Source organism: Quercus lobata, chromosome 9, assembly GCF_001633185.2.
Source record: "Quercus lobata isolate SW786 chromosome 9, ValleyOak3.0 Primary Assembly, whole genome shotgun sequence".
Classification (NCBI taxonomy): Eukaryota; Viridiplantae; Streptophyta; class Magnoliopsida; order Fagales; family Fagaceae; genus Quercus; species Quercus lobata.
This window is the reverse complement of record NC_044912.1, coordinates 17,620,937-17,646,922: the sequence shown is the minus strand read 5'-3', so window position 1 is coordinate 17,646,922 and position 25,986 is coordinate 17,620,937. Positions and strand designations below refer to the sequence as shown.

General features: G+C 33.0%; 2 protein-coding genes and 1 long non-coding RNA gene across 9 annotated transcripts; all 3 read left to right on the top strand.

Moving 5' to 3' along the window:
- The first annotated feature begins 675 nt into the window (after positions 1-675).
- LOC115960930 (chaperone protein dnaJ 49) lies at positions 676-3,341 on the top strand. Of its 3 annotated transcripts, none has more exons than XM_031079964.1 (2): positions 676-2,028; positions 3,177-3,341. In XM_031079964.1, the coding sequence occupies exon 1, from the start codon at positions 845-847 to the stop codon at positions 1,958-1,960; it is 1,116 nt and encodes a 371-aa protein (XP_030935824.1). In that variant the 5' UTR covers positions 676-844; the 3' UTR covers positions 1,961-2,028; positions 3,177-3,341. The 3 variants fall into 3 exon arrangements, with proteins under 3 accessions (XP_030935824.1, XP_030935825.1, XP_030935826.1); XM_031079965.1 differs by lacking the exon at positions 3,177-3,341 and adding an exon at positions 2,644-3,070; XM_031079966.1 differs by lacking the exon at positions 3,177-3,341 and having other exon boundaries at positions 676-1,331; positions 1,442-2,226.
- A 3,173-nt stretch (positions 3,342-6,514) lies between these two features.
- LOC115962333 lies at positions 6,515-9,492 on the top strand. The gene is made up of 3 exons (XR_004085384.1): positions 6,515-6,619; positions 9,140-9,249; positions 9,375-9,492. It is a non-coding gene; the product is annotated as an uncharacterized LOC115962333 (long non-coding RNA).
- A 3,133-nt stretch (positions 9,493-12,625) lies between these two features.
- On the top strand, positions 12,626-16,926 carry LOC115959352. 5 transcript variants are annotated; one of them, XM_031077703.1, is made up of 9 exons: positions 12,626-12,735; positions 12,860-12,973; positions 14,047-14,196; positions 14,309-14,394; positions 14,500-14,542; positions 14,702-14,758; positions 15,014-15,068; positions 16,255-16,370; positions 16,578-16,926. In XM_031077703.1, the coding sequence occupies exons 3-9, from the start codon at positions 14,068-14,070 to the stop codon at positions 16,695-16,697; spliced, it is 606 nt and encodes a 201-aa protein (XP_030933563.1). In that variant the 5' UTR covers positions 12,626-12,735; positions 12,860-12,973; positions 14,047-14,067; the 3' UTR covers positions 16,698-16,926. The 5 variants fall into 5 exon arrangements, with proteins under 5 accessions (XP_030933563.1, XP_030933562.1, XP_030933564.1 ...); XM_031077702.1 differs by having other exon boundaries at positions 14,043-14,196; XM_031077704.1 differs by lacking the exon at positions 12,860-12,973.
- The last annotated feature ends 9,060 nt before the right edge of the window (positions 16,927-25,986 follow it).

The window sequence follows — 25,986 nt, the reverse complement described above, 5'->3', positions numbered from 1 at the left end:
ACATTTTTTAATAAAATATTCAATAAAAATAGAAAAAATAAAAAATAATTAGTAAGCCATAAAATAAATACTAAAATGAGATGAATTATTTTTATTTCTTCACAATGACATCATTTGCCATATTCTAATGATGGGATCAATTGTGAGTGGTGGACTAATCATTTTTAAACACATCATTATTCTAACCACTCACCAGAAAATTTATAAAATTAAGACACAATTTGTGGCTCAAAAGTTATGTTTCTAGATTTTCTTATAGATAGATAAAAAAAAAAGGCTTAAATGTAGAGTACACTCTTTAAGTTTGACTGAAATTATTTAAATCCTCTAATTTTATTTTCGTTCAATTGAGTTCTCTAAGTTTCAAAATTATTTAATTTAAGGCTTTTATTTAATTTCACTAAAAAAAATCATTAAGAATGCAATTAACTAATGAAAAAGAAAATCTATAAATTATTTTTATTAATTTTATAGAATTCATTTCCATGTGAAAATAATATTTTTTAAAGGAGAATTTTTAATAAAATTAAACAAAAGATTAAATTGAATAAATTTAAAAGTTAGAGAACTTAAGTGAACGAAGATAAAAATAAAGAACTGAAATATATTTTAGCCCAAAAAAAAAGCCGTCATTAATAAATTTTATTTTATATCATATTTATTTGCTATATTTTGCCAATAACATTCTTACATCGTTTAAGATTTTTTTTACAATCTCAACTTTTGCTGTAAGAAAAGTAGAAACTCAGAAGCAACACCAACTCTCCACAGTTACAAACGAAAAACCAATCACAAGCACCCAAAAATAAACCACCATCAAAAGAAGAAAAACAAACAAACAAACATGGAAGACCCAAACAGAGCCGAAGCCGAACGCTTACTCGGAATCTCCGAGAAGCTCCTCCAAACCCGAGATCTCACCGGTTCGCGCGACTTCGCGATCTTAGCCCAAGAAACCGAGCCGCTCTTGGACGGCTCAGATCAGATCTTGGCCGTCACCGACGTCCTCTTGGCCGCCGAGAAGCGCATGAACAACCACCACGACTGGTACTCGATTCTCCAGCTCGATCGCCGATCGGACGATCAGGAACTCATCAAGAAACAGTACCGCAGGCTCGCGCTGCTCCTCCACCCGGACAAGAACAAGTTCCCTCTCGCAGATCAAGCTTTCAAGCTCGTCGCCGACGCTTGGGCCGTCCTAAACGACACGGCGAAGAAAGCCCTATACGACAACGAGCTCACCCTGTTTTCGAAAGTCGATCTCACCTCGGTTTTGCAGGCGAAATTGCCGGTTCGCCGCAACATGAGGCCGAGTCCGAGTACTACTACAGGTAACAACAACAGCAATATCACTAGTAGTAGCAGTAAAAAGGATCAGAGGCACGGTAATAATAGCAGTAGTAGTAATAATAATAATAACAGTAGTGGTAATTTTCACCAGGAAGATCAACGGCTGAGGATGTCGAGTTTCTGGACCATGTGTCCGTACTGTTACAATCTGTTTGAGTATCCTAGGGTTTACGAAGGTTGTTGTTTGAGGTGTCAGAATTGTCAGAGGGCTTTTCATGCGGCGGTTATTCCGTCTTTGCCGCCGGTTGTTCCGGGCCAGGATGCTTACTATTGTTGTTGGGGTTTTTTCCCTATGGGGTTCGTGGTTGGAAATTCGGATCAGAACAATAGTAATAGTAATAATAATAATAGTAATACTAATGCAACGAAGACTCCGCCGAGTGCGGCGGCGGCAGCCCCAACTAGTGGGGCCACAACGTTCCCGAATTGGATGCCGCAGCCGCAAGAAAGCGGGAGAAATGGCAGCGCGGTGGTGGCTGCAGCGGCCGCGGGGGAGACGAGAAATGCTGTGATTGTGAATTTGAATGGGAATAATAATAATAATAATAATTTGGGGATGAGGGTGCCGAAGAAGAGAGGAAGGCCGCGGAAGTATTCGGTGCAATCTTGATGATTGGTGTTGCTGGCTGGCAATTTGGATGAAGAATGAAGATGCTCGGAATTGGGGAAACTTAAGAGGTATTGTTGTTGTTAATGTTGTTGTTGATGTTGTAATGTACTGATAAATGTAGGTGTTGGTTGTATTGTTGTTTGTAGATTTCAGGGGTTTGATTTTATCTTCTTTTGTTAACTGACTACTGGATCATGATGAAAAATGATAGTGTAATTTTATTTCTATATATAGTATGCAGTACTGTGATTTCACTTTTCAGTAAAGTCTTTTTGGCTACTTCTATATATAGCATTTGGTAGTATGGAACTATAGCTGGTTTATTTGATGTTTGGTTGTTACTTCTTACATGTTAATCACTAATTTTATTCTGTCGTTCATCCAAGTTTTATAATGCATCAATTGTTACTTGTTAATCTTGAAGTAGTTGATGTTATTCAGCCCTGAAAACAATAAAAAAAAGCTCGTGTTTGTTGAAGCAACATTTTGTTCTTAGGTCATAATTTAGGTACCATTCTTTGCCTGTTTTGCCTTAAATTCTCTAATTAAATCCAACCATGTGTGGCTTTTATTGTTTGTGTTGAATTGATCAATACAACCATATGATTGAATTTAACTTGAAGGACACCATCTAAATTTATTTTGCCTTTTTTCTTATTTATTTTTCTTTCTGGTTTAAACAGTAAATTTCACAATTGGTAGTTGAAGTTTGTTGGAGCACCATGGATGTTTGGAAGCTGGAATTATTTATTTATTTATTTATTTTGATTTTATAAATTGACTCTATTTTTGTTGTATTGTAACTTAATTAAAGGCCCCACAGTTAGCCAGCTAAATCAAACTAATAAATTTACCACATTGTAAAAGCATTTCCTGTGATTTGCCGACTCCGGCAATTAGAAATCCATGTCATGTTGTTGGGTCATGTGAGCTATTGTACATCATGTGGCCCTATACTTGGACAGCTTGTTTGTTTGTCCCCTGTAAAGCTTGTTTTGAGATTCTCTAATAACTATTCTAAACCTGTATGTTTCGCACATAACTAGATGGTTAGGACAGAATGATTTGTGAATGATGATAAATCAAAATGGCATTTTCTTTTGCCTTCAGCTCTTACTTCTGATTAAGTAAATAAAGATTTAGGCTAGAATTGTTTTGTACTTTGTAAGAATACTTTTCTCCATAAGCTGCCACCTTGACCCTCTTTACATCACAGATGGCAAATCGAAAGATGGAATGAAGAAAAGTTAGTTGCTGAGAATGGTTAATAGACATCAAATTTTTTTATGTTCATCAATCATGAATACATGTAATTGACTAGCCTGCTGTGGATTCATAAGGTTTAGTTGTTGTTATTATATCAATGATGAAATGCTATATATTCTTTTCCCTGCTTGTGATGAAATGTCAATTTACAGTGATGTTGTTACTTGTTAGCATAAACAAATTCTTTACATAACGGGTAAATAGCACAATATATATGCATGTCAATCATGCGAGATGAAAGAGGAAGTGAGACTGAGGAACACAGCTTCACTCCGTTGGTTGCTGTGCTTTGATTGGCTATGGTGGGAAAGAAATGAGCTACTCCATGCCATTAACACCCATTTTCTGGTGCTAGTTAAACAAATAGACAACAGATATAGCATCTTTAGGAAGTGGAGTGTATTGGAATCCGATCCTCCCCCAGTTGTAGAAAGTAACTTTTGACACGGCACTTAGGTACAATACATTGTATTTGGCTGTAGTTTGTAAAGACTCTACAGGTGCAATCTGCAAGGTATGGACTGGATCAAAGGTGAAAGGATCCACGCATGAGCTAAAGCAAAAACGGGATAAGATCTCATCCTATTCCTTATTATTTTTATTTTTATTTATTTTTTAGATTCTTATTTTTATTTAGATGTTATATACAATGTCACGGTAGGTGTCATTACATCCAACTAAAAATGAAAGAGAATTGAAGGATTTAATCGGAAAGATCTTTCCGGGCAAAAGCAGCCCTCCACGTCACGTATTAAAATGGTAAATGGGAATATGGGATGCCCACGAAAATGCTCACCAAGGAAGCTTTTTGGAATGTAGCGAGTAATGTCAGGGACACATAAATGTTGTGCTATTATGTGTCCCTAGCATTACTCGCAATCGAGAAAACTCTTATTATAAGGCCTTGTTTGGTTGCAACATCACTCGTCACTCATCAATCTATAATTCATCACTTAAAAATCCCCAAAATAAACTCAACTCTTTTTGGCAACTAAACCCGGTTAACTTTTCTTTTTTAAAAACACAAAAAAAAAAAAAAAAAAAAAAAAACCTCACCTTTTGTAGGATCCACTTACTGTCCATCCTGCAAAGGCACAGAACGGTTACCTGCGTTACTTTTCCCTTTTTAGTTTCCATATGCCTTTTTTGCTTTTGCTTTATTTCCAACCTCTGTCTTCACCTCTTAAACCCTAAAGCCAAAAGACCACCCAAGCATCAACTCCTCCATCCTTGCCCATTTGCGTCGTCGCCATGTCACCTTACTACGGCATCATCTTCCTTTCTCATCCTTGAACCTGAGCTACTACACCTTCGTCCTCTAGTGTCGACCTTGAATCCGAACCTAGAAATAGAGAAAGAGAGTCAGTTCTCTGCTTGGTCACTGTTCCTCATCCAGATTGGTGGTCACTTGACTTGCCTAAGGAACTTCAACGACTTCCCCGAGCATTACGAGTGAACAATATATAGATTCATCCCTCGTTCTTTCTGAAATTTTATGCAAAAATTATTTAATCTTGTTGGGTATGCCATGGGATTCCAAATCTATTTATCTCTTTCCATTTTTTAAGCTTGTATGCCATGGGAATAGAAGATGTAAAGTTGGATGACTTTGTTGTTGGCTTGTGATGGTTACGAAGATATGTTCATTCGGTTCTTAATTTGCAACTCCTACTGTTTATTTATTTTTTCTCTTTTTATTTTAACATAATAAGACATTATTGTTTGTTAAGAGCTTTGTAAGTTGTTCCTGCTCTTGTGATGTTGTTATAATGTGGCTGTGATGTTGGGTTCACAAGGCCTTGTGATCTTGTGATGTTGTTGTGGATTTGGGAGAACTGAGAGGAGCTAAAAGTGATGAAGAAAGGAGACTGAAGTGGTTGGGAAAGTAGTGGCAATAGATCCATTGGGTTCACAAAACCTGCACTAATGAGACGAAACACTAGCTGTGGGACCTATATTGTTACATAAATTACAAAATTGCCACTAATAACTCATAATCCATTACTTGGAAACACCTCCACCATGTTTCCGAATTAGCTCACTCATATCTCAAAATATTGAGATATGTTAACTGAGTTAAATGTTTGAATAATCATCCAAACAAGCCTACTACCCGTGGGCCCCACCGATATTGGGTTATGAGTTAACAAAATTGAGATTTGTTAACTCAGTTCACCAAAATCCAAACAAGGCCTAAGTGATGGGATTTTATTATTATCTATATATATATATATATATAACCGAAACCTTTGCTGGCACCACAATTTTCCACGTCAGCACAATATTTAAAAAATAAAAAATAAATAAAAATTATAACTCCTCAAAACCCTAGCAACCTTACCCCTCTCTCAAGTTAAGAAATATAAAGCCACGGTTTTTGCAAACTATCTCTTTCTCCAGACGTAGGAAGCCTTAAAGCATTCAAGATCTATAAAATTCTTTTAAATTATCTATAATATTTTGTCCTCTGAAAATTTTATCTCTTTGATTTTAGTATATTGTGTTTCTTAAGTTATAGAGAGATTTTCTTTGATTTCTCCAAACTCTCTCTCTCTCCAGATGTAGGAAGCCCTAAACGCACGGTATAGCATTCAAGATCTACAACTCACGGTATAGATTTTAGCTTATAAAGTTTAGCTTTTGTAAGGTTAGTTTGTTTATATATTTAGTCCTTACGTTTAGGTTTATGTTTAGATTAAGAGATTTATATATTACTACTATGTGGCTGAATTTCCCGTGACATCAGTTTTATGTTTTTTTTTTTTTTTTTTTTAATTTGTTTTATGTAAGGTTAGTTTGTTTACATCAGTTCTTTATCTCAAAGATAAGACTTTTATTTCTACCGCAAGAACTATTTAGGTATGTATCCCTTGCAAGCACACATGAACTTAAATTGTCTTTTAATATATGCATGTTTTATTATTTTCTAATAGTTTTCCCGTGTATCGCACGGATTAGCGACTAGTCTATATATATATATAAAACCGAAGCCTCTGCTAGCTCCACAATTTTCCACGTCACCTCTTTTTTTTTTTTTTTTTTTTTTTTTTTTTTTTTTAAAATTCTTCTTAACGTTATATATTTATATATATATATATATAAATATTTATATAGATTATCAAATTATAACCCTAATCCTTTCACGTCACCTCTTCTTCTTTTTTTTTAAAATTCTTCTTAACGTTATATATATATTATCAAATTATAACCCTAATCCAAGTTACAACTCCCTCTTCAGCCTTCACGTCTAAACCCCAAAATCTCTCTGTTTTCTAATATACGCCAAAACTCAATCCTCCCGCCGCCGCTGCCGCCATGGATCACCGCCACTACATCGATTTCTCTTTGCCTCTCCATCATCGCTCAATCTAGCCCATCATGTTTTATTTTGAGGTAATTAAAACATGTTTTTTACTCTCCTTAATTTCTATATATTGCTCTCTTTCTATCCACTTCAATTGTTCATGGAATTTTGTTAGTTTGTGGTTGTGGGTTGCTCTGGATTTAAGTTTTTTTGTTTTTGTTTTCATGGAATTTTTGTTGGTTTGTGGTTGTGGGTTGCGGGTTGCTCTGGATTTAAGTTTTTTTTTTTTTTTTCTTTGCAGATTTCCACGTTTTCTTCTTCTTACTTTGTTGTCAAATCTATGGCAAAGAAGAATCACAAAATTTTTGTAATTAGATTTTCTTTTTCCGTTTTTTTTGTATGCAATTTTTATTGGATTTTTGGTTTCTTGGGATTCTTCTATTTGGTTTTAATTCTGGGTTTGTTTTAGTTGATATATAGTGTTTTTCTCATCTTCATTTTACATTGGTTTGGATTTTCTTTTTCCCTTTTTTTGGTTATGCAATTTTTATTGGATTTTTGTTTCCTGGGATTCTTCTATTTGATTTCAATTTTGGGTTTGTTTTGGTTTGATATATAGTGTTAGAATCACAAAATTTTTGTAATTAGATTTTCTTTTTCCTTTTTTTTTTGTATGCAATTTTTATTGGATTTTTGGTTTCTTGGGATTCTTTTATTTGGTTTTAATTCTGGGTTTGTTTTAGTTGATATATAGTGTTTTTCTCATCTTCATTTTACATTGGTTTGGATTTTCTTTTTCCCTTTTTTTGGTTATGCAATTTTTATTGGATTTTTGTTTCCTGGGATTCTTCTATTTGATTTCAATTTTGGGTTTGTTTTGGTTTGATATATAGTGTTAGAATCACAAAATTTTTGTAATTAGATTTTCTTTTTCCTTTTTTTTTTGTATGCAATTTTTATTGGATTTTTGGTTTCTTGGGATTCTTTTATTTGGTTTTAATTCTGGGTTTGTTTTAGTTGATATATAGTGTTTTTCTCATCTTCATTTTACATTGGTTTGGATTTTCTTTTTCCCTTTTTTTGGTTATGCAATTTTTATTGGATTTTTGTTTCCTGGGATTCTTCTATTTGATTTCAATTTTGGGTTTGTTTTGGTTTGATATATAGTGTTACTGTCGTCTTCATTTACATTGGTTTTCCCTTTTTATAAATTATTATAATATCTGGATCTTATTATATGATAGCCTATGGAATGTTATGTTGGGGCTGCCACTATTTTGGATTTCGTGGGAATTTTTTTTGAAGGTTGGGGTTGGTTAGTATAGTTGTTTGAGATTGTTGAACATGTGTTTGATAGAATGCTTAGATGCTGGTGTTGCTGCAACATGGTACTCTCTTTTCTTTTTAAAATTCTCTCTTTTCATTAAGTTTTTTTTTTCTTACATGTACACAAGCCGTTTGATAAAATTTGTAAGTGATTTTTTGTTGTTGTTCTAGAAGTCATAATACATGGAGAGTGGTAAGAAGGAAGATAAGTAGGGAATGTGATGATGTGTTGTTGATTTAATCAGGGTGAGATGTATTTGTTGGCCTTATTTCTCAATGTCATTTTTTGTGTGATGTAAAAACATGACTGTCATTTTTTTTTATGCTTTTTCAATTGAACTAGGATGGATTTTTTTTTCTCCAACTTAAATGAATGACTGGCTTTTAAGTGTTGCACCTATTCTTTGAACTTGCTTTCAAGTTTCACACGATTATATTCTTTAAGAAAACATGTACATACTCCAAATTAAAAGGTAGACTCTAACTATTTGTATTAAAAATTTGTTGTTTTTTTCCTCTTGGAATATACTTTTAAATCCTTTATGAGATTTTGTGTTACCAATATTTGCTATAGCTCAATTTGTTGTATAATTTATAGTGGTGGAACTACTGAGTGTGTATTTTGGTTTCTACAATGAAAATTATTGGTTTGAGATCTCTAAATGTGACAAGAATTATTTGCGAAGTTGTGAAGTTTTGTTTAAAGGTGGGGAGTAGAATTTTTTGTTGGGCAGGAAACATAGGCAACCACCAAATTTTAGAGGGTGGTTAGAGATGATCACCCGGAATGGAAGTGGTGGCTAGATGGTATGGATGATATAATATATTAAGTAAATGTTTTGAGTTGTTGTGAGAGTGAATATTATTTTTTCACTTTAACATCAGAGAAATCGTTGCATCAATAATAAAATTTATATATTATTTTTATTAATATATTTCATTCTATTTTTCTCCTCAAAATTTTGATAGATATGGTAGTAACTTCAAAGCATACACAAGTAATTTATTCATATTATTTTTTTCCTATAAAGTTTTATTCTCTCATCGTCACCATTATCTACTCATCAATATATTTTAGCGTACCAATTACTTGCATTGGTACCAATTAATGAATTTCCAATAGGTTTAATTCTTTTTCTTGGTGATAGGTTTCAAATTTGCTACATAGAACATTTGGTCTTTGTTTTCCTTTTTGTTCTTGAAAAGATATAATAATTTCATTGTTAGAAGATAGTTGGAAATATTTACAAATTTTCAATTAGTCCAGAAATTTGATTTTCCAGGTTCCAGGGATGAAGGAGATCAAAATTTCAAAGGCCAATTTGATGTAAGCCGTGGCTTTTGTGATGGGTGGAATTCAAGAAGCCTGCAATGATATTTAAATCTTTCAACGGTATCATATACATAATACCAAGTTTTGTATTTTTATATTCCCAGTATGTGATATATTGTTTTAACCAATCCAGTTGATTGTATTTTTATACTCCCAGTATTTGATAATTGTTTTAACTAATCCAGTTGATTGTATTAGTTGCGGTGGAGGTTGGCTATTATGGTCAAATCGAAACCAAAGGCAAGTTAGCTGGACCTACCAATTTGAGCATTGGCCACATCCTTAATGATGTTAGACTACTTGGTAGTTGGTTCTTCTATTACGAATATATTTTTCTCTTGTGGCTCCTTGAACAAACGGACCAACAGAGAAGATAGCATTTGAAGCAAAGAACTAGCTGGGTTTGCTAGACAATGATGTATTGGATGAAGGAGTATCCCCCATGTATTAAGACTCTACTAAACAGTAATGTACCTGCTCATTGAAAAAAAAAAAAAAAAAAAACCCAAATGTATTTGTAGCATTTTTCAGTGGAATTTCTTGCTTCCTTTTGGCATTTTTACTATAGTGATACTCCAAAAAATTTTAAATCAAATTTTTTTTTTTCTATTAAAAGTTGTGCTATTACACCAATCCATTAAAAATTACTACTCATGTTTTAGTTTTAAAGTTGTAATATCTATTGGACAATATAGTATTTTGTGTTTAAATGCATTAATATTTTTCTTTTTTTAAAACCAAAAAATTGTCATATTTGAATGATATCTTGAATAATCACTAACTATATATAGTATATTATTAATGTCATCTCTTATTTATAAGCATTTCAATTAATTATATAAGTTATTCCAACTAAAATAAAATGAAATGAAGATTTAAAATAATATTTTAAACTACCATAAATAAATATTTGATATAAACTAAAATTAATAAAATTCTCTTTTTAAAATCTTATTTCCAATAGTTTTCCCGTGCATCGCACGGGTTAGCGATTAATTATTATTATTATTATTTTTTTTTCCGGTGGTGGGGATGTAAAGCGTATTCCTAAACAGGCCAAGACTCTTCGGCTCGTAACATTGTAGCTTGGGCTGCCACTGGTTAAGCTTGAGGTATTTTTCCATCCCTTTCATCCAAACTTGGGTTTTCAGTTGTGAGATGGGCCATGGCTCTAGTGTACGGTGTACCCAATGAAATGAACATTTTCGGTTCGGCTCGTCTCTTTCAATTATGGAGTTGTTGCAATGTCCTCTATTAATTATTATTGATAATAGACATTTTGTCTTTTTCCTCTTAGATTTTTGTCGAATTTAACAGAAAACCCAAGTTTCTATTAGACACTTTTTTTTTTTGGTTGAGTTTTCGTTAAATTTGACTTGAATTCCAACGATGCTAATCAAAGTTTTTATTGAATAAATTGTAATTTTGAAATGTTAAAAAGGTTCATCATAGTTAATGCACACCATTGTTAAGGAGGAAAGTTAATTAATCACTAAAATATAAGAAAGAGGGTTTTATAATAAATAAATTGAAAAAAAAAGAAAAGAAAAAAGAGATGGGTTAGTGGTAGCAATATTTTGATAATTAATGAACTGATTTTTTTTTTCTTTTGTCAAGTTAACGGCTTCTCTTGAGCATTGATAAGGAAGTGTTTAATGCAACCTGATGCAGTCTTGTTACAGTTTCTTTTCTCTACTCTTATGACACAGGTGCATATATTTGCCACCATTTTTTCCTTTATCTCATAAAAATAATAACAGTATTTTATTATATTTAAGGGTTCGGGTAATGGATCCCCTAAGGTAATTTGTTAATGATAACTTTTATTATAATATAGTTGATTGGCTTTTTATAGAAAGTTGAGCAACATTTCGTTTAAAAGAATATTTGTTGTTAACTTTTGATATTTTCCAATAAAGGTAGGACCAGTTTGAAGATTCTTCAACAAACGCAACACGACACTTATTAACACAACCCAATATTTAACACAACATAGACTCTAGTTAAAAATGTCCCATTTTTAATATTCTTACCATAACACGACACGACTCGTTAACACGAATAAAGGGAATTTATAGGAAGCTGAGCAACATTCAATTTAAAAAGATATCTGTTGTTAACTTTTGATATTCTCAATAAAGGTGAGACCAATTTGAAGATTCCTCAACGAATGCAACACGACACTTATTAACAAAACCCAATATTTAATACAACATAGACTCTAGTTAACAAATGCCTCATTTTCACCATTGCACATCCTTGGTGTAATGGTTACTCTATAAGTATAAGTGCTTGTGGGGTATGGGTGATAAGGACTGAGATTCAAGTCTCTATGAGGAAGTTTCATATACATACACATTTAGATTAAGTTAAAGTAAAATTTTTATCTTATATAAATAAATGCCCTATTTTCAATATTCTTACCCTAACACAATACAACTCGTTAACACGAATAAGGAGAATTGCCAACCTTACTTCCATTACCAAACAAAAAAGAAAAGAGAAATTAAAACTTTACTCTTTTTGCTTGCTAAAAAGCACCTTAAAATTTTACCTTTCTAAGCAATTAAAAGGTCATCCCAATCTAGAGTTACCTTATAAACTCTCTAGCAACCAAACACATCCTTGTTAATATCCCACGTTTTTCTCAACAGCAAACTCAAAGATCATAGTGATAGTGATTTGAAGGAATATTGTCTAAATTTATTTCAACGTTTTAACCAAATGTTTGAAGAGACATTAATTCGACACATTAAAAAAAAAAAAAAAAAAAAATTGGCACTTCTTCTAGGACGATGAAGTCAGCGAGAAGTTAGGAGAAGTTAGGTGCGTGTATGCAAAAAGTAGGTTATGGGTCTTACATATTAAAGTTATGTTTGGGTTTCGCTTATTTTTGTTAAATTTTTAAATTTTTTGCTATAGTAGATAAAGTAGTAGAAATTAGTTGAAATAATACAATGAAATCCGTGAATAGTATCAAAAAGTACAATGAAGCCATGAATAATAACAAAAATAAGCTAAATAGTAAAATAAATTGGCAAAAATAAGAGTTCCAAATGCAACCTAAAATGAAAAAATCTACTTACACAAAAAATTATATAACTTTTTTACAACAATTATAATGTGGGAAAGTGTTATTGATGGAAAAAAAATAGTGTGTAGATGGGTAAGTGATAAAAACTATTTACCACGTCAAAGTTTCGGTAGAAAATTTGTGTAATTTTTTGTTTTGTTTTTGCTTTTAGACCACCTATTAAAATTGCTGTGACGGTAGATTTCCTCAATTAAAATCTCAGTTTTTTTTTTTTTATCTTCCTTCAATCAACCAATTGAATATAGCCACGTCACTAAATTCAGTGTGTGACACAGACAATTAAACCGGCACAGAACCCAATAAAAGCAGCTTCACTATTTCTCTTTCAATTAAGACCCAAAAATCTTTTGCACTTCGCTTTAGTTTAGTTCAATTTGCTTCTTGTTCGTGGCTTTCACACGTGCGGTCGGTCTGGTCTCTCTTCCTCTGTCTTCTTCATTGTTAGTCTAATTGTAAGTACCATTATCAACCAACCCTGTCCTTTCTTTTGCTTCAACTTTTGATTTTTTTTTCTTTTTTTTGTCTGTAACACTTTCCCATGTGATCAAAATTCAAATTCTTTTTATGGGTCCACAGTCTGCAGTGTTTGGTTGCCCAGAAAACGTAGAAAAGACACAAGCAAAATCAAAGCTTTGAATCGTTTTTTTTTTTTCTCAGAACCTTACAAGTTATGGATAATTTTTTTACCTGGTAAGCCAATGGGGGTTAGCTTGGGCTTTCATTTCTTAGGAGATCGGCACTTTTTTTTGAGCATGTGGGTGCAAGCCATTTGAGTGAAACCAGAATGTCGCTTTTAAATTTTCTGGGTTGGTGTAATTTTTGAATTTTTTTTTTTGTTTTTAATGAACATTTTCATGTGTTATATTAGAGCAATCAGTCATTGTAGTGTAGGACACAGTTAGCGTTCTCATTGAGGCCATATTTGATTTGTGAGACTGAGTAGGGTGCTTAGAATATATGTGGCAGATCCCTATTAGTGTGTAGAGGATCCATAGCTGAGCCTAAAATTTTTTGGGGCTAAGGCTTGGTTGATGTTGTTGTATAGTGAGTAGGATGCTTGGACTATTAGAGTGAGGGTTGATTTTAATAATGTAGAGAGCCTTTCATTTTTGAAATTTCTTCCATGTGCTAACTATGCTGTACTACCAATTCTTAACTCTGTTATATCATTGGTTTCCACCTCCCTCTGGAGAATGTGAAGAGTTGATTCGAGGTCTTTTAAGTATGGTGCCCTAGAGTTCTGTCTAGATAAGTTTGTTCTTGAAAGTGGAAAGCGCATGTATGCGACTACTTTATAACGTACGTAAAAGAGCGATGCTAGGGATATTACATATAGCTTACAAACTGATGTGTCAACATTTAATTGTTTAAACGCAACACAAAAAGGACGGTAAAAAAATTTGTTTAGTATGTTGTTGATGTAGGCACCAATTGCATTCATTGACATGTAAGTTCGTAAGTCTTTTATAGTAAAATTGATAGAAGCTTTAGCATTTTCCATATGTATAATTTAGTGAGTTATGCATCTTACTGCGTGTTAAGATGTTGTCTTATTGGATAATTGGCTCTAGTAATAGAAGGATTTCAACAAAAAATGGAAAGGCATCATAAAATTCTCTCAAGGCATTACATGGTACAACTTTGAGGATTAAATTGAAAAATGAATGTTCTGTTTTAAATTTTTAATCATGTTATTTTGTTATTGATGGCTTGAGATAATGCATGGGATCCCATCTGATGCACTTGTTCTTGAAATTAGACAGTCTGCATTGCAAAGATAAGCCATGAAAAACAAAAATCTCACAAATGGCGAGATTGGCAAGAAAGGTGTGGAGGAGATTGCAACTAACAAAGTCACACTGGGGGATTTGATATGGGTCAAGCATGATGGTGGTTCATGGTGGCCTGCACAGGTATTTGAAATTCTATTCATTTTTCCTTCAAATGGTCTTCATCAACAATACATGTTGATATCACCAACATATATTTGATGTTTATTGGTTTATATATACAATGTTTTGGTAGATTATTGATGAGAACAGGGGGAGCATTAAACCTGGAGATAAGTCAGCTGGGAAAGTTCGTGTTAGGCTCTACGGAAGCAATGAATAGTAACCTGACCTTGCTTGACCTTTGTGCTTTTTCCATTGGTCCACGCCTTTATACACATTAACACGCCTTTATACACATTAACATGACTTGCATTTATCTTGCAGCTTGTACGTGGATCCTGTAAAATGTCATTCGAAGTTTGAGCTGGTAAGTGTTTAATGCTGATTAACATGATCATTACACTACCTTTTAGATAAATTGAGTTTTTTTTTTTTTTTTTTTTTTTTTTTTTTTTGTTTTTGCCACCATTTTAATTTTTATTCTTTACTTTGTGATTAATCAAACTGAATCATTTTAACTCTTCAGGAACTCAAACAGAATAATGGTTCTTATAGTAAAATTTTGGAGAAATCCCTAGAGAAGGTAAGCTTTTCTTTTCTTTTTCTTTTACTTTTCCTTTCTTTTTTTGAGCAAGCAATGAGGAGGTTCTTATGTTAAATCCGTTCCTCATCCTCTTGGGTGATGAATGATCTTATATGCTTGTAATTGATGGTTTTTTCTATTATCTGGATATGGCTATAGGATTGTTCTCACTCAAAACTCTGCTCCTCTTGGGTGATGAATGATCTTAGATGCTTGTAATTGATGGTTTTTCCTATTATTTGCATATGGCTGTAGGATCTTCCTCACTCAAAACCAAGTAGATCAAAGAGACAAGGGGCCAAATCTAAAGGTAAGCCAAATTTCTTGTGGTTGTGTTTGTTGTTTCCCTCCCCACCCAGCACAATGCACAACATGCTGCATAATATGCATGAGTTGGTGACATGAATCCAATGGGCCCTGGGTTTTCTATAAAAAAAACTTGAATAATAAATTATAATTTCTATAAAATAAATAACTACATTATTAGCTAAGAGCAAGGTCTTGATGTTTCAATGTTATAAATAGGAAGCATGAACACTTCATTTAGGGTATTGTACTTGTGTCGTATCTGTGTCATACTGGTGTCGTACCGGCCGTTTTATGTTGTAATTTTTCAGAAATTGTTCGTGTCATTGTACCTGTACCCGTGTCCGTGTCTGTACTTCCTAGGTCATATGTTGAGATCCTACGGTATAATAAATAAGTACATGTGTGTGTGTATTGCTGTTTATTTCAATGTCCAATGAATATATTTGAATTAGCGGACATTAGGGTGAAGAGTCACTGACCTTAAAAAACAAATTGGTCAGACCTCCTCTTAAAAGGTGAGGAGATGCTGTCATACTGTATAATGATTACTAGCATATCAAAATTTGTAGTTTTTGGAACTTATAGCACGCCAACCGCAATACTTGTTATCTATTGCCAAAGTCATTGAGTTACTAATACCATTGAAAGAAAAAGGAAAAAGAGTAGAATGGCAGCTTTGATAGTACCAACCGCATTGAAGTTTACTAAGAGAAAGAATCTTAAATAGGGAAGTTTATGATATACTTGTTTCTTTATGTATTTATTATTTAAATTAGAATATTCAGTTCAAGTTTTATAGCAAAAAAGAAAGAGGATTTATATATATATATATATATATATTTCTGGGTGGGGGGGTTGTCAGAGAAGATGTGAGAGGGATTTAAAAATTGCGGTGAATCTTGCAAGCAGGCTGTTGTATCTGTTTCTTCTAGAGAATTTTCTATGGAATTGAATCCCTTAATTTTTTCCATTGAAGAGGTTTTTCATTGTTTTCCACTTTTTTTTTACTAAATCTATATGCTTTTTGCTACTTTCATTATTTTGCTTTTGATTTGGTTATATTTACTGTGGGTAAATAACTGTGTTCGAACTTATCTGTTTGGAATATATAGAACTTGGTCTCTAAATTCAATTAATCTGCTGCATAAGTTGTTTGGATTTAAAATAGATTCTTCAATTGTTCATAGATGACGAAGCCCCTGAGAAAGAAAGAAAACAGAAGAGACCCAAGCAAAGTAGCAAAAGTGCTGATAATGGCGGTAGCAAAAGTGCTGATAATGGCGAGACAAATAGCCCAAGCTCTGTGAGTATACCTAACATTCTTTCCCCCATTTTCAAAGAAGTTTTCTTATATTAATGTATATAAAGTTGCCGATGGGCTTCAGCTGAAACATCATCTTTCTTTGTAATAAGAGCGTCGAGGGTGAGATCGTTAATTAAGAATCACTGTGTGCATGTAAATTTCTAATTAAAGACTATTAATCTATTAGTGTTGGATCATTGCTCTCAGGACACAACTTTATTTGGAAAGTCTCCAGAGCTCAGTGCCCGAAAACTGAAAGTCATGCAAAGTCTTGGTCTGATTGCTCCTTCTGGGTCACCATTCCACAAAATGGACACACTTATCTGAGTTTGTGATAATAGTTGGTACTGATCCATTATTTTTGTGAAAATTTAGTGCTTTTATATTGTACAGCCTAAATCTCTATTTGCTTACAAGGTCATTGACACTTCAATCCTTTGCTTAATTTGCTCGGCCAATGCAAGTTTTTGATGGAAGCTTAGCTGTGGTGACAGTCATGGCAACAATCCTAAACTTAGAAGGAAAAAAAAAAAAGTTCTCTCTCTGGTGGTTAGCACAGAATTCTTTGAAATTGAGACAAGTATTTGGTTTACCTTTTTATTTTTTTAATTTTTTTATAGTAGAACATTAAAAAGGGCATGTTGAATTAGTGGGTTTGGACCCATTTTCAATTTTAATTTATGAGGTTCTTGTTATACATTATTACATTTAAATCATCCATAGAGATGCTATGCCAGTATTCATTTTCATGATGGCTATGGTCAAGATCAAAACCTTCCCATGAGATTTTATAATAGCGAGTTTAATGGTTCTTATGTTATTACATTTTTATTAGTTGAGTCAGTGCATTTTTATAAAATTGTCAAATAATTGTTAGTAGCAAAATAACTGAGGTTTTGTGGTTTGGAACAAATTAGGAATTTGAAGAATCTGAATCCGAATCCGTATCCAAATTCCATTTTCCATTCTTTTTTGGGTTGTGATCCAATCCAGATTAGCGTTTAGCAATCTGCCATATGTCTTAAAAGTTTTGTTGCTAAACAAGCTGTATTCAAGTCAGCACAAGTATGTTAAATTTGGTTTTCATGCTAATCACTCTTACTCTAAGTGAGTTTTACCTCTTGAAAGATCTGTTAATCATAATTTTTCTTTGTTTTACCACTCACTGGGTACCAATTCAGTTTTAGAATTAAGACTCCTCCGAACCTTAACTCAGGTGGTAAAGGGTTTTGGTGTGCTTGGCCCTAGGATAAATTTTACCTGTCAGAAGGAAAATAGAAGGTTTTGTAGACCAAAAATTACTCAGTGTTGATGCCAATTTTTGCAAATCTGTACCCAAAAGCCCATACAGAGGAAAGCCCAATGAAAAGCAAGGCCTAGAGGCCCACAAAGAAAACCAAAGAGCAAGAAAGGCCCAAAGAAAGAAGTGCAAGGGAAAGTGATTTGCAGCAAAATGGCTTCGACAAATCAACGCAAATTAGGCCTAAGACCCTTTTGATCCAAGCAACATAATTTGGCCCACAAAAGGCCCAAATCCTTTTGTATAAAAGGATAAGTGTGAAAACTAATATGAAGAAGCACGATGAAAAGATATAAGGAACAGTAGGAAGTGTTAGCAGTAGGAATTGCGTGAAAGAAAGAAAAGCCAAATTAAAGGAAATGATAAACACAAGAAAGACATGAAGAAATAAGACAGAGATACAACAAAACGAAACAAAACTAATTTGCTGCGGCAAAAACAGTGTGGGAATGAAAGAAGACAAAAACAGAAGATAGTGGAACAAGTACACAAGGGCTGAAGCACCACCAACTTGTACCCAGCCAATACAAGGGAGGTGGGCCCATGGTCAAGAAGATTCAGAGAGTTTGGTTTATTGGTAGGGGGAAAAAGGGATCTATATTTGGTTTCCAGTCGTGACTTCTTTTGGGAATGTACCCTGCTGGGATGGTATCTTATCCAAAAGAGGTAGTAGATGGCTGGGACTATATGATGCATGCCATAGAGGTAGGTGGTGAGGTAGTCCAATCCTTATTCATTTGAACATAGAGGTAGAAGTATACAGCAAGAACAAACAAAAGAGAATTTTGTCATGAAATGAGTAGTGGTGTAGCAAACATATTCTGAGCAGAGGTAGTGGTCAGGCAACCAATGGGTTGGTGGGCAGTCCTGAAGGAATGTCCACAACAAGCCAAAAATAGTTGGTGGAGCCCTAGGGGTAAAAAGGAAAAATCACATTGAATTAGTTCACTATAAAAGGAAGAAGTAGTCATAGATGAAACGGAGGAAATACGTAAGTGGAGGAACCTATAGTAAGAGAGTAGTAACCACCTAAGGGAGGCACCTAGAGAGAGGAACCCAAGAAAAGGTAAGACTAAAGGGGGAACAACCCACGGCAAGGGAGCAGTAAGAAACTAAGAATAAAAAGAACGACGAGAAAGAAATTGGTAAAAAGAAGAGAAAAAACAGGACAGGAATAGGGGCATGCATTAATGGACTATCTTTTTCCTCCCTCTTAGCAAACCCACTATTTCAAGTCCCCCAAAAGTAGTAGTCAGTAGCCATTTAGACCTATTCTCCAAAATGCACAATTTTGATGGCAAAAGCCTATGACAAGGTTGTTCAAATTAGAGTTTGGGTTCCTTCTTGGTTTACTTATTCTATAGGAAGATTCAATATTTGATTTCAATTGCAAATATATTTGATTTCATTCGTTAGAACTTATATCTTCTATATTTAGTCATTCTACTATAGCATGTTTTTATCACGTTTGTTGCATTAGTTATTCTGTTGTGGTCTATTTACTTGCTGTACTAGTTATTCTGTTGTAGCACATTTTTATTATTTTTGCCGTGTTAGCTATTTTACTAGCTAAACATTTTTTGTTGAAACTTTCTTATTTCTTTGTTATTACGTGTTTTACTTTTAACACAAACTAATCATTATCCTACCGTAAGTATATATACATATACATTGTTTCTCATGTTTTGCAAAAATATATTTTATATATGTATATGTGAATATGTATAAGTACATATACAAATATATGTATGTATATATTTGAGAATATACTAACCCATGTAAACTAACATTTGTTTGACGGGTATTTTCTTTGGGTCTTAGATTTGTTTATGTGCAGGAAGTAGAAAAGCATTTCTATAGTAAAAGGTTTACTGCACAACAAAAGGTTTTACTACACAGCGGAAGGTTTTACTGCATAGCAGAAAGCTTTACTATGCAATAGAATGTTTTACTGCATAACAAAAAAGTTAGTCTTGTGGTAGAAACTGGAGAAAAGTTCCTTTTGTGGCAAAAACAGAGAATAAGACCACTTTGCAGCGTCTTCCCTTGGACTTTGGACTCAACGTTTGCGCATAAACTGGCAACGGTAGAATTGTACTTTGAAGCCCATTCTACGGAGTGCTAGACCTAACTTCCTTCTTATAAAAAGCCTAGACTAAGTGTTGTCTAATAACATCAAGATGCGTGTTTAAGGTACAAGAAACGTAATATACCTATTGAACCTCAGATCTTTATCATCAGACTAAGACACTAATTGGTTTTTAATAAAGACATGGATTGAACCTCAGATCTTTTAATATACCTATTTGGTAACTTTAAGAGATAAATGAAGTTGGAGTATTCCGAAACAAGCTGTTTCAATAATTCTTGTGCATTGGCCATACATAACTAGCCACTAAATTTCGATTCTCATTTTTTTTTTCACGAGTTTTGGTTGTGAACTTGTGATTATGCTTATTGGAAGTAAGCTCTTTTTTTTGATAAGGAAGTAGAAGCTCTTTGATTTGTGCGTATTAGCTGCAATTTTTTACTTTGATTGGGGATGGGTTGTGTGTGAAGAAGCTTCACAAGGTCACATTTGTGTTCTAGCACAAGGGACATTAGGATTAAAGTGATGCTTGACTTTGCCAATGTGTCGTGGGGATGGATAAAAAGGAGGGCCATCACATTTCAAAAGTTAGGCTACTAATGTCCACAATGTAGAGCCAACTGGATAGGGAGACAGAGGAGAGGAAAAAAAAAGGAATCCAGATGTTAATGTTGGCTTTAGAAGAAAAAAAAAAAAAAAAAACAAATGGAATATAGATGTTGAACATTCGAATTTGCTTTGGAGAGAGAAAAAAGTGGAAACTAAATGTTCAACATCCGAGTTCACTTTTTTGATAAATTAAAAAAAAAAAAAAAAAAAAAAACATATTCCATACAATCCGGCTATGTAAGATCCGGATTCCCTACAATCATAATTTGATATTTTTCAACCTAAAAAGCTTAATATATATTGCCAAAAATCGCCTAGGTCTCTACTTTATGAGATCTGACCTGATGCTTTGGCTTGTGTCAATGTGTCATCCTTGGAATAATTCTGTTGCAATTGCATTAACAAAGTGCCAAAACTATCACAACTCTAGTACCCACATTGGGAACCCAAATAAAAATGGAGGGACTCTCTAGCTAGGATTTTAGACCAATTCGAAGTCAATTTTTATGTTCACGTGGAAACTTGAATTATTGTTTAGGTGTATCTTTACTCTTTAGGCACATCTTTCCCCACGACCACTGTAAATCATGTACCCCCTTTGCTCTTCCCCTAGCGAAACGTGGATTGAGATTCTGGTGTGAAATAAAACAGAAACCAATTTTGAAAAGTTGACATCGAATCAGACCATCTGTAAGGTTTTGATACAATTGAAGGGCCTGAAAATCCTTCTGGTAACTCCAACCTTTGTCTCTCATCTTTTTCCTCTTTGTTCTGCAATCAGCGACACAACATTTTATGACTTCTTTTCTGCTTTTTATGAAATTGTGATGAAGGATAATAGAAGTGAGGTAATGTATTGAGAAGAATGAACTCAAAAGGAATTGACAGACCAGCAAGCGGTGGAGCATGTGGTATGCAAAGCAAAAGAATCTTATTAGGGCTTGACATGTTGCTTATTCTCTGACCCGAATAGCATGAGATGCGTGGAATCTTGTGTGAATTAGCAAGGCCCATCTTATAAGACTAAATACTCCTAAGTGATCGATATAAAGTAGTAGTGTGAGGATGTGAAAATGTTGTTGAAGTAACAATAATTTATCATCTAGCAAGTTGTGAAAATGTTGTGATGGATTTTTTTATTCATTGTTTGAGACTTTGAGTAAGCACAACATTTTCACTATTTTCATTTTGTTATAATTTATTGAGGTGACAAGTTATCATTAATTACATAAGTCCATAACTGGTACTACTTAATTGTCTATTATATATAACTTATCCTCTCAATTATTGTGAAGGGTTTATTTATTCCTGACCTTGCTTTGAAGGCTGACATGGTAACAAAAAGTTGTGTCAATTTTTTATGCAGGTAATTGTATTAAAAAACAAACAAAAACAATAAATCTAGAGCCATTCCCGCCCCGCCCCCCACCCCCCCCCCAAAAAAAAAAAAAGTAGAAATGTCAACCTGTAAATTGTAGACAATAAAATGGTATCAGTTGTAGGTCCAGAATTGATAACAATTTCACAATTTATTTTAAAAAATGTTATGCCGGTGTATGTATAACAGTGGTATTGCTTAAAAAACAGAAGGTACATCAGGACTGGAGAGGTAAGGCTTTGACTGACAAAAAGTGAGGCCATAGTACCTTACATAATTCCATTCTCTTTACTCGAAGGATAAAATGAGTAAAATACAACAGATCATGTATTCAACCTATGTTTTCACTCTCTTCCCAGTAACTCTAGTAATAATATGACTGGTGAGGACTGAGGAGGTTGGTAAACTAACTGGAGATTCTTTCTGGAAAAAATTATTTTTATCAAATTATTCTCTCTCATCAAATTCTTCAATTTTTATTGAGAATATGACTTTTTTTTTTTTTTTGCTCAAGTGTATTTTCAAGGTTTTCATCTAGAGATTAATCACTGTTCGCGTCAGGTAGACCACGAAAGGATAAAGCGTTGACCCAAAAAATTATTTTCAAAGTGCAGGTAGCATGTAACATATAAAAATTAAATAAATGATACGTTGCACATCTAATTTAAAAAAAAAAAAAAAACTGAAAATCCAATTAGGGAGAATTATAGAAGCTAGAAAAAGTTATCAGGAAATTTTTTTTTCTCTAATTGATTATTTTATTTTTATCACCTTTTTAACTTTTTGACACCGTGAAGCTTTCTTAATTTGCTGTAATGTTTATCAATGGTTTTGTTTCAAAATAATGAAGATGGAGGGAAGTTTTAAATTGAAACAATTTCATAAGTACAGGATTTTTATTGGCAAAAGTAAAAACCCATGAACTAATTAAAACAATCATATAACTCTTCACCTTTTTCCTTGTAATTTCAAAAAACAAAAAGCTCCTCTTCAGCACGATGAGAATTATTATTGGATAAGGGCTATCAGCTCAGAGTCAGCTATGTCAATTCATGAGAGTTCACTTGGAAGCAAAGCAAAGCAAAGCAAATGTGGGGTCCATGCAAATTATAAAACTCCAAAGAGACTAGCACTAGCAGCATGGGACTGGCCTAGCTGAGCCTGAAACTCTAAGAGCTAAGAAACATGCCAATTGCAGTGTGGAAAGGGTTCATGTTTTTCATGGCTCTAAGCAAGCAATATAGATAAGAAAACAAAAATGGCCATTAGGGTTTTTTTCTTTTTCAGATTTGAGGTCCACAAATTCCCCAACTGCCTTCTGACCAGTCTCTCTGAACTTATCTCTGTTCTTCTTGTCTGATGCAGTACTGCCATCAGATGCTGGTCTCACCTTCCTACAGTTATATAAGCTTTGTGGAGGGTCCACCCAACATACTCACATGCATTTTGACAGAGTTATTTGCGTTTCTTTTGTTCTTACTGTAAACATTTTCTGATTTCTCTGAGTTCCAGCAAAAAATTTAAACTAAAATTCTCTGATACCCACATTTGAAAATTTTGGAATGTAGTGGTTAAAACATTCTTCATTATTTCAGATTTTATGATTAGGGCAATGTAGTTTTATGCATTACTTGCTTTGATGGGTTGAAACTGTATCAAACTACATGATAGGAAAAGGAGGCCCCAGCAAGACTCATAATGATATTATCTAGAATATAATGCAAACTGTACACACACACCTACACAAACTATCACAATAATTTTATATGTGCAATCAATGAATTTATTAGTAAATATATTTTTATTCTCAAAAAACATATTATATAACTTGTAATTGAATGTATATTATTTTTTAACATGTGTTTTAAGGTACTCGTTAAGAAAAACCCGATTGTTAAATTAATAAACTTGTGGATTTGCTAGGTTTTGCAAATCAAATATGCAGAACCGACTGAATTGATGTTTAGTAATTAGTTTTTTTTTTTTTTTTAATAATAAAAGCCATCAATAAAATCAGCTAAGTCAGCCTCCACCTTAAATGTAACAACTATGTAAGGTGCAGTCATGATCATCAAGTTTGAATGATAAATGACAATAACACCACAAGAATCTTTGTTTAAAGATATAGGAGTATATGTTATCCTTTTACCATATTTATTTATTATTTATATATGCAATTATTTTTTAATTACTATCACCACTCAATAATTATTTATTTTTTCAACATATGGTACCAAACAGTTTTGTGGAAACATATGTTGTCGGCATATGGTATTTATTTTAACAAGTATTTAACAACATATATATGGTATAAATATAATTAATATATAGCTTTCAAAAAAAAAATTAATATATACAAGTATATTTGTCTAAAATAAATATACAAGTATTTCCTCTCTCTCTCTCTCTCTCTCTCTCTCTCTCTCTCTCTCTCTCTCTATATATATATATATATATATATATCTATTTTAACAAGATATGGTACCAAAGCAACATATGTTGTCAGCAACACAACAGATTTGTGGTAAACAAAACTTGTAATAATTATCTTCTTCTTTTTTCCTTTAATTTAAGCCTTTTTCATATATATATATAAATCTTTTTAGTACCCAAATATTATGATTAATGTATGTAGTTAACTCTTTTAAAAATTTGGATGCTATAAATGGTTAGTCAAGTGCAATGCAAGAAACATAAACTTTTTCTTAATATTTTCTAGTTGTGAACCTTGTGATTAGCATCACTTTCAGGATAAGGTTTCTCTCAAATCTAGTTTGGAAATAAACTTTTCAAACTACTCTTATATCTTTTTATTAGATGTAGATTTTGAAAATTTAACAGTTGGATTACATGTTTTTTATGTTCTTATAATACGCAAATCAAATTTGGTTCAAATTAAATGTTATTTACTATTTGATTAATAAACTTATTTTTATGCATAATTTTAGACCATGCAAATTTGAAATTCAAATATTTAATTGATGACATAGTTATTAATATTTGACATTTTTGAAAATTTTCAAGGATGGAGTATATATTAAGAACATGTAATTTAACGGTTAAATTTTCAAAAATTAAATTGAATAAAAAGATACAAAGGAAGTTTAAAAAGTTTCTTTCCACAGTAGGATAGATTATAAGATCTACATGGTGAACAAGTGATGTGGTCCATCATTCCACTAAAAAATTTATACTTTTTTAAAATTGTTGGTTAGAAAAAAATTTTAAACAGAAATTAATTACTGACTCAGCAATTTTAATTAGATAGAAGTTTTTTAGTGAAATTGTGAACAAGTGACCTGATCCACCAGAGAACTCTATAATTTTTCTTAAAGTAGTTTAAAAAGAAATATTTTTCTCACTTTCAAATGAATCAATTATTACAAATTAATAAATTGTGTCAATAAAAAAATAAAAAGTAAGTCTAGTACCATAAATTTCATCACGAGTCGTCACCTAGTAAAATTGTGGTAAAGTTAGAAAAAAAAGTAGGTGGCACTATACTTGGAAAAAAATATTAGAACTTTAACTCTGATGAGATTACTTTCCCATAAATAAATATGTTTTATCTAATTTATATTTTAAGTAAAATAAACTAAAATTGGTCATCAAATAGTGAATAGAAGGAAATGAGAAAAATGGACGGCGGAGATGGGCTCAGCTTTTGTTATTGGTTGCCACATCCATTTACAGCCACCCAAATGGGACTTGTGGTACACGTTTCTAACACAGACTGGGTTGGCATTATAGACAAAAGGAAAATGATGACTGGATGAGTGTGAATTGAAACAGTGAAAGTGTGAAACAATATTTTGTTGTAACAAAAATTTCTAAAGGGCCAAAAACGAAAAAGAGGTTGTCGGCTCATGATCGTTGTTGTCACTTTTTGATTCCCTATTATAAAAGCTGTCTGCGCCGCCGTAAGTAATAGTGCTTTGCCTTTGAAAATGACTCTTGCCACTTTTCTCCTTTTTTTCAATTTCCACACCCACCGATTCGTTTTTTTTTTTGGGTCTTGACGGCAATGCTGAGCAGTGGACTCATCATCAGTCATCGCCCACTAGCAATAATAATAGTAGTAGCAGCAGCCTATATTCTATTTGTTGTAATAATAAGAGCACTTGTAACAGTAGTGCAAAAAAAGTTAAAAAATTATTTTTAGCACCATTAAAAAGTTATTTGGAGTTGTAGCAGTGGATCTATAAGAGCATTAGCATTGAAAAATTGCAATATTATTCTA